Source organism: Physcomitrium patens, chromosome 9 (assembly GCF_059467195.1).
Source record: "Physcomitrium patens ecotype Gransden chromosome 9, ASM5946719v1, whole genome shotgun sequence".
NCBI lineage: Eukaryota > Viridiplantae > Streptophyta > Bryopsida > Funariales > Funariaceae > Physcomitrium > Physcomitrium patens.
The window spans coordinates 2,445,040-2,454,520 of NC_143418.1; the positions used below are offsets into that span (position 1 = coordinate 2,445,040).

The window sequence follows — 9,481 nt, forward strand, 5'->3', positions numbered from 1 at the left end:
GCATAATTAGGTGCCGCACTTCTCAATTATGATAAAGGAGAATTTTCAATTTTATAACACACCACTTATTGGAATTACTGGAATTAGGTTGACCTATATGACAAATTTGGTTCAAACTAAAATTTTCTCCTAAAATATTTATATAAATTCCATTTATGAGCCAAATTGTGTAAAAACATCTGAAATACTTTGGGATATTTTTCTTTCATTTTTACACTTACTACATAGATGCTGAAATGCTTAATTTACACGAAATGGGTCGGCTACCTTACAATGTTCGAATTTGCCATGAAGAGCATGGTTAAGCTTGTAAGTGGTTGCTCGGATTGTTCTGCAATTAGGGTTTAAAGGGCTTGAGAACGTACCCTAGTAGTATTGTCTTGCAGATTCATGTTCAAGCACGAATGTTACATCGCTCGACTGATTGTTTCATGGCCAAAGGGTTTTTACAGCACTAATCAGTACCAAATGAATGTCCAGGTCGCAATAGTCGGTCGATATCGTCGGTCGCACTAATCGTCGTGAACCTGTCATTCTGCGAGTTGTAATCCTGTTTCGGGCAGATCGGGACATTTCTTAATGTAGGGTGTTTCTTTGAGAGGATCACGCAGGGTGAAGTTGTCATTAGGGCAATGCACTTGATGGGGTGCAAAATGGAAGCAAGGGTCGCTGGAGATGCTCTGCCAACATGCGTTATTGAGCCAGGGCTTTAGATGATACGGTGTTATGCCTGCTAAACCTTGCGCACTGTATCCGAATGTCGACATATGGCTGGTGAGAAGGATGTCGCTCAAGCTTAACAGCCACATATCCACTAAGGCTTTTTGCGCGTGTCTTATGTCGTCGCGTTGTTCGCCATCCGCTTCATGCAACCGACAATGCATGGCCGACATTAAGCATCCTCATTGTGCATGTCTGCCGTAATCTTCTCAACGGTGACAAATTTTGAGCTGAAATTGTTATTTCGAAGGATTACAGTATCCTTAGCGGACTATGGAAGGTTTAAGTGACGAGCCAAAAAATCGAAAGTCATGCAAGCTTACGTTTAGGTGCACCTTAAGAGCGCGAACTTACTGAATGAGGTCTTGAAGTGCGAGTCTGTGCTTATTACCTGAGCTACGACTACGAAACGCTGCAGCATCTTGGGCTCCAGTTTCGGGACACTCTGCTTCAAGCTCTTGTAATGGCCGCCAACCAAGGAGGAAATGTACACTGAGACGAGGGGTCGGGAGATGTTGCTCTCAGAGGATGATGGTGATTGTGCGACTCGCTTCTCCCTCTCAAGCTGCGCTTCTAGCTCGATAGGACATAAGGCTGCTTTATTCAGTATACACAGAGGAACCACATCGTCGTAGTGTTGCCGGTATTCGCCTTTAGATTCTCGGAGCTGGACACCGACGTTGCGGGACGCGGGTTGCAAGTTTCGTTCGTAGAAGCTTTTTATTTGCACCCAGACGGCATCGCTGGGACTTAAAAAGAATTGTGCTAGCATGTGGAAGACGTTATGTTCTGGGAACAAGAGCTCAAGGAGCGGGCGAAGGGCGGGATTGAGGAAGAATCCCATCGCGAAGTGTTGATTGCTGTTCCGGAAGTGGAGAAAGGGAATTTCTCGAACTGCTGCCATAGCAGTTGGGCAGACGAGAAAGCTGTGATCTTGACGTTTGCTTTCTCCTGTGAAGACAACCACTACCACACTCCTGATACATCGCGGTTCTTTTGTCGTTGATTCCCCACAGTTTAGCTTCCGAAAGTCTGCGAAAGAGAGAGATGTGTACATCTCGACAAGAGAAAAGCCTTCTGGAACCTGCCAGGACGACGATCATCTGAGTGCTTCGACGTCAAAGTACTGAAGAAAACATGGTTCATTACGAAGAATGAGCCCTCACTGCATTCTGTACAGATTCTGAAGACGAAATAGTCTTGGTTAACATTGAGGTCGCCCAACACTTGGGAATAGAGTTAATCGCTACTCGAGCTGCGTAGGAACCTCACTTGCAATTTTGAGCCAGGAAATGGTTCACAGAACAAACTCTCCCAGCCTGGACTTTCGATTAGCAACACGCGCTGGGAAATGATAGCATAGAGTAACGTAGATAGCAGCGACATGAGCTTGTTTCCGAGCCCGAACGTGCAACTCCACATAACATACCGGCATTGAGGGTTCTTCTTGCTGTCATATACGTCCCTCAAGTTGTCGTATTCCGTACAATGTCTGTGAAATGTGGCATATCTCTTCAGGACATGCTTTAAATACGGATGCATTGTCGCAGCAAATTTGTGCAGCGAAGGACCTCCCTGCAATCGGTAAGCGCAAGCGTCTGGTGAAATAGAGAACCTGCTATTGTCACTTTTCCGTCTCGCTGCTAAGTCCTTCACGGCCGCAGTCTCTGCCTCCAGGGCCGCCATGAGAGAGCATCCGGCTCGTAATCCCTCAACTTCAATTGTGAGGCACGGCTTCAATTGTCCCTGAACTAAAGCCCTCAACCCCTTCTCGAAAGCTGTCAACTCAAGGCCATCCGTCGGCTTTGTGAATATGGCACTTAAATGATTCACAAGAAAGAATGTCACTAACGTCCAAACTGACAGTTGCTTACACTGTCGTGTGGATTGTGAATCCGCGGTGAGCAAATGAGCCATCTCGGACATGTCCAAGTCGCGTAATAATGGAGCAAGCTTTACACATGTCACGACCAAATCTCCTACAGCTACCTTTCTATTTTTGGGGTGTTCATAAGTGGAACCGATCGACCGATTCTCTCAATGAAGAAAAGTCGAGGCCAAGAGGTGTAAATAAACAGTTACTAACACCGTCATCGTTTATGTGCATCCCCATAAAACAATTTAAATTAAACAGCTAACACACTATCAACCATTCTGTATCATCACGCGTAACAAACTTTCCATATAGTTAACGACAATATTAAACCATCGTTGAAGCTTCTGAGACACGTGAGCAGTCCTCCCTTCTTAATGCGCAATGTCGAAATCCTCTCCAACTGTAGCCATCATAGTCACGTATTCCATTCAATGCAGATTAAAAGTCGATGGATAGATGGGTAAACGCCGAGCACCAGAATACCTCACTCAAGTAGCTCACTATTTGACCACTTTCATAAGTCTGCAGATGGTTAACCAGCGTCCCATCCGTCGGCGGAATTACCAAGGGTCAAATTGCGGCACAGGCTGGCTGTGACCTGGAACTGAATTGTATTAAGTTGGTTGACATACCAATTCAGGAAGAATAAAGAACGTGCAAGAGCATATAACTATTCGAGAAAGAATGTGCAGAGTACAGCTGTCATAGAAGGCACGGAAGCCAGATTCATTTGAACCAGGAAATTTTGTAATGAAATTGTTCACATTTTGTTCTTGATGAATTCCCATGTTTCCAAATCCGCTCGTGTTCACTACTGGACAGGGAGTGTCCGTTTCTGTTCCCGAAGACTTTCTTGGTAATTACTCTGTGCTGTTGGGATATCAGCGCCGATCTTTTTGGATTATTGGTTACCATCTCCAGCGGACCACATCCTTTACCATAGGAGGTTGCTCCTCAAAGCGGGGCCAGTGCTCCGTTCCGTGAAACATTCAAACCCACAAGTCTCAAGTGGGATTTCCAAATGCAAGAATTAGAGAATTTGATCCATGCCTGGACAAAGTAGTAGAGACAATTTTTGGATAGAGTGAGACTCGAACGTCAGACACCGAATGGCTGTCGTTAACGGATGGAGACGGTTGGCACTTTATTCTGTTTCTTGGAATGTAAGAACGAGCCCCATGTCTTTCAAATCAGTAACCATGATGGATGCTAGATAAAATGATACCATTGTAGATTCTTGTGACACGAACATACCCAGAGGTATGTAGAGCTAATGTTGGCTATGCACAAGGTCTGCTAGCTCCTTCCAGTGCGATGAAGAAAGAGCTACGAACAACATTCTGGTTGGCAAAACTTTAACTGCATTGAAATCTATAAGCTGGACACGCAAACATTTTCCTACAGGTACGAGGCTTGTTCACAAGCCGCAGGAGTTAGTGAATGGAATATACATACATTACCCCTGCTTCTTGTCTAGGATGTTCCAATTAGCGTTGGTAACATCCTGTTAGGACCATCGTCCTGCAAGGCCCAGCAAGGAGTTCTGCAGGGAGTATGTCAGTGTCTTTCACAATTTCTGGGTTTTGTCTCGTCAAGTAGGATGGTGGCGGAATATTAGTTAAATATTTGACTTCCTGAAATGCACAAGATGCATTTTATTGTTGAGGAGGAGCATAACTGTACCAGAATACCATCAGTCTCACCATCCCTATTCAGGATTCAATCTTCAGCATAGAGGGGGCAAGAAGCTCAACTTCCATGTGGTTGAACCATACTCGCACTACCTTCGAAGAGACTTCCAGAGCTTGTCAATCTCGGCACCACTCTTCTGAGGTGTGTTTCATGAGAACACCAGAGTCAAGATTGTAAGAGGACAAAGAACGGAAGCAGATTCCAGAGCAGGGAGATACCTTGGCTACACATCTTCAACGTACGATCCAAAGTGCTTCCAACACTTGTCACAACAGAAGCTCTCGACAATCTATCTCCCACCCATTTCTTATTCGTAACCAACTACTGTTAAGGATTAGAAGCTCCCCTGATGTGAAAAAAAGGCAGAAACCATATAGATCACAGCTCTCAAGAATGCTAGATTTCCCCTGTGAACCAGATTACCTTGCGAACACTCTTACGAGGCTCTGTAGACAATTACGTGCCTACAATTCTTGCAGACCGAACACACTTGAGAAATGTGCCATCATCATCCCTTTTGGAACCGAACAAGCGCAAATAATAAGACAAACCCCAAAGTCCTCCCAGAAATGCAGATGTGTGGTTGGAAAAGTTAGAGGAAATGGAACCAAAACATCTCGGTTCACTCCTCAAGCATGTTGATGCGAAGGAACGTAAGGAAGAGCGCAATCACCTTGCTGGCATTCAATTTCCGGAAGGATATTGTGACCGTGAGGTTTGAACAGGAACCAGGCGACACAGTGGTTAAATCCTAATCCTCGATGTGCAAAGGCTCCCATTCAATTAGGAAAATAATGTAAAGATTTGGAACAAATGAGATGGAATAATAGACCACTGCTTGTAGAATGTGGGGAATTTAAGATGCATCTTTCCAAGTCATTCACATCTGTAATTGTACATCTACTTTGTTTGGCTTTTTCTTATTTCCTGCTTTTGATACGTTAGATTACTCAAAAATTTGTCCCAAACTTCATAACTTATTGTCATGATATTTTAGTCATATTATAAGTATATTTTCTACAAGGAGTAGTAAAAGTGAAATATTCAAAACCTGAATATTACAATAAAATATGGAGAATGATAAAGTAATCTAAATTTTTACTGAAGTGATCCACATATGTAAACCATCATTATACCTCTTGTCTTTTGTCCCCATTCCCTCATTCTCAACTTCTCCAATCCCATTCCCATCCATATCCTCCATCTTGACTCCTTCTACATTCCCAGCATTGGTTTCCCATTCCCTTGTTCCTTCCATCTTGTGTTTGCCATCTCTATTCCCAATCCCCTCTGTTGTCATAAATTATCAAATCTGAACAATGTTTTAAACCAATGGCTTATTTAGTTCATTATCCTTATTCTATTAATATAAGAAGACACACTCAAAATTTGTCACTGCTTCAATCTCATCTTGTCTTGCCCCATCCCAACTTTGAATATCTTCATTGACATATGGTGCAAATGAGATCCCACAAAGTTGACAGCATGTTGTTGGAAATTGGGGGTTAGAGTGATGGAGCAAGCATGACTTGGACCATTGGTCTTGGCCCTAAGGACGATTAGATTGAATATCCCTATGCTCCTTCTATACTACTTATGAATTGTTGGTATTCCTCCAACCATATTTTTTTAGACATTAGCTGTTGATCCTTCATTGCTTTTGGTACATGCATGTTATGTCCAAAAGAGTGCTATAAGTACAAAATCAACACCTTAACTTTGAGTGCCTATAACTCTTTCATAAAAACTCCAAATCACTCAAAATTTGCACTAAAACCATAGCCAAAGACCTTAACTTTTTGACCATAGCCTCCCAAGTTCAAATGCCCTTAAAATAGTAACCTTAATATTTAATAAGGCCTCGAGCAACCTCCTTAAAGTCCATTGGATATGAATTTTAGTCAATAAGAATGGAATTTTTTATCATTCATTTCCATTCATCCATATGATTGACCTAACTACTCTTTTTTACACAAAAATCTTTCTTTAATCATTTTTTAATAAGTTTTGTATAGTATATGTCCTAAATACCAAATAAAAGAAACAAAGAAGATTTCAAGAGTCACCAATGTGTAATAAAGGTGGCTCTAAATATATAAAAACTATTATCAATATAAAATCAAAATTAATAATAGTCTTTTTAAACTAACTACTTCAAAGTAATAATCTAATCATATTTTGTTACCAACTAAAATCTAATAATGTGGCTCTCACCACGTTGTATAATAAATTATATATCAAATATATATGTGCATTATTTTCACATGGTAGCTAAACCATAACACAACAACGGAACTCAAGCATGGACAAATTTTTGAATGTGTTTGCTTATGTTGATAGAATAATGATGATGAATTGAATAAACCATGGAATAAAATATTATTTAGATTTAACAAATCAGGACAATAGATGGGGTTGAAAATAGAGATGACAAACAAGAGACCCTGAGAATGGAAGAATGAAGGGAATGTAGAACTAGCGCTAGAAACATGGAAGGGGTCGAGATGAGGGATATGGATGAGAATGAGATTGGAAGAGTTGAGAATGAGGGAACGGGGATAGGAAACAAGGGTACAATAATGGTTTAGATAGGTGGGTTGCTTTATCATTCCCCTAAAATATTGAGAGAATACAATTGTTAAGAAATTATATGTGGGTGAATACATAAATGAACGTATCTCATCATATTTCATTTAGTTTTAGAAATCAATATTGATTTTTAATAGAATGTTCATAGAACCATTCTGATGTGCAATTACATTGAATAAGACTCAAGAATTGTAACATGTAGTATATCCATTTATAGAAATTAAATATCATAATAGACATTGAATGGTTTTAGTTTTTGAAAGATGGTTACTTTATTGAACTTGTTTAAATTTTAAATAAATAAATTACAAAATAAACATAAACATAAATACAAATCCTACAGAATATCAGGTTAGAATTTGAGTTTTCCAAGAAATGATACCACATTTGTGGAAATGCAGATATTTTGATCTTTTGATTAAATAATGATTGTTTCTTCAAGCGTTCAGTATAATATAAAAAATATACATTTGTTTTTCATGTAGAATTAAAATATCCTGTACAGAGATGTGAATAACTGGATGCCAATGTTAGCTTTTTTGTCATTACCAACACAAAGAAACAACAAGTGTGTTTGTGTCAATATACATATTCAAAAACACACACTTTCACATGGATATGAGTGCAAATATTGAAAGGTTATTCTTTGTATTTGTAAGTGAAATTGAAATTTATAAGTTTCATTTTTATAATTCTGACTGATTTGCTCACCAAACTTACTACTGTAACAATCAAGGACTATCTATCTATCTATATATATATATATATATTTCTAAATATTTTTTAATCCTACATCAAGGGATCGAGGCTGGGAACGGGGTTGGGAACAGAATGGGGAACAGGGGACAAGGGAATACGGACCCACTGCTGGATGTGATGGTGGGGTTGAAATAACAGCAGGTGGGGTCAACTTAATATTTCCCAAATATTGTATTGTATGATTATTTTACACTTTCAAGTAGCTGCAAATTGTGATATGATGTGAGACTCATGTTACAATAATGACATTGTGATGCGGTAACAACAACTCTAAGGTAAGATGAGCATTGTAGATTGGAAATAGACCACTCAATTCTGGTTTGTGACATGCAATGAAACTTTGTCTTGTCACCAATTGTACACAGCCACATCTGTAATGCACTATCACAGTAGAATTATTCTTGGTATTGTCACATGCTCATACAGGATCATTGATAAACTTCTATTCAAGCACATGATACTATAACAAGCATGCTCAATTATCATGAAATTGGCATCTTCATCATTGCTTCAATTACCTCTAGACTGCAAAATATAGTAAGCATATGATGTGGAAATGCACAACAAATTCATAATTACTAATGTATACAGTGTTGTACCTAGCTTATGTCACTTTGTTACTTATTTTATGAAATTTTGTCAAATACTTTTAATATAAGTTTGTAAGACATTATTGAACTACTTTGTGTCTTTTATTAACATTTTAATTTTATTTATGCATGAAAGAGAAAAAAGAGAACAAAATTAAGGATTTAAAAAAAAATAGTTACATATGTGAACATTTAAAATCATACATACACACACATAGTTATTTATTTATTTTCACACATTGCAACATTATAATTTCTAATTAGTTTAAGTCAATCACATTAGAGTTCAAAAAAATACTCAATTTATTAATGGAAGGTGTTTCGAATTCTCATTGAGCATCAAAAACTAGTTTGGTACAATAATAACCACATTACAGTCTCATCAAATAGATGAAGTAATATATAAAGTCTCACTTACATTAAATAATATTTTTTTGGTAAATTGATTGAAATTCAATTTTGAACATGGTGAATAACACTATTTTTATTTTTATTTTAAAAAACAAATCAAAACAATCAAAATATTATCAATACAACATTGTGGAAGGAAATATGTTGAAACCACTCCTTGCTCCCATATATTCTTTTTTCTTTTAAAAAAATTACATAAACTTCAGCAAATACAGGCAAAATATTTTTACAAAGCCGATTCTAAAAATTTGGGCAACTTTGTAATTGCTATTTACGTTGAAATAACGTATAAAAATAAAACATTTAATACAGTTGTGGTAAAAGTGTCATAATTACAGATACTGCCTGTTCAATTCAATACTTGCAAATATTTCAAGTATCTGTTTGTATTACATTTAATTTTAGAACACAATGCGATTCATAAAAGAACAAAGAAGTTTTTCCCCAAAGTTCACATGTATATATCCATACATGTACATAACGTGTGAAAATAAATCCGTAAAAATGACCCTGTAATCATGGAAAATATTTAATAATTATGTGCAACAGTCAAATTTTGATTTCTGATTTTGGAAAATTTTTATGTTAAAAATGATTTTTTATATTTTATATCTTTTGCAAAAAATACGACGATGGATTTCATAATTTGACGTATTTTTAATTAATATAATTTTTGCTCGTTTTAAAGTCGACCTTTAAAACAAATGAAATGGATGAATGCAGGGAGCGACGAACGTAGGATATGATGGATGAACTTGTGAGAGCGATAAATGAATGTAAGGGGCGATGAACGTAGGAACACATGGATGAGAGTGAACGAATGAAAGATTCAAATTCTTACGTG

At 38.0% G+C, this 9,481-nt stretch overlaps 1 protein-coding gene across 3 annotated transcripts; it reads right to left on the bottom strand.

Moving 5' to 3' along the window:
* LOC112286535 (putative fucosyltransferase 8) lies at positions 1–3,550 on the bottom strand. Of its 3 annotated transcripts, none has more exons than XM_024528485.3 (3): positions 1,993–3,549; positions 1,112–1,804; positions 1–862 (listed from the first exon to the last, which is right to left on the bottom strand). In XM_024528485.3, the coding sequence occupies exons 1-3, from the start codon at positions 2,644–2,646 to the stop codon at positions 836–838; spliced, it is 1,374 nt and encodes a 457-aa protein (XP_024384253.1). In that variant the 5' UTR covers positions 2,647–3,549; the 3' UTR covers positions 1–835. The 3 variants fall into 3 exon arrangements, with proteins under 3 accessions (XP_024384253.1, XP_024384252.1, XP_073392277.1); XM_073536176.2 differs by having other exon boundaries at positions 782–950; positions 1,993–3,550; XM_024528484.3 differs by having other exon boundaries at positions 1–1,804; positions 1,993–3,550.
* Between the last annotated feature and the right edge of the window lie 5,931 nt (positions 3,551–9,481).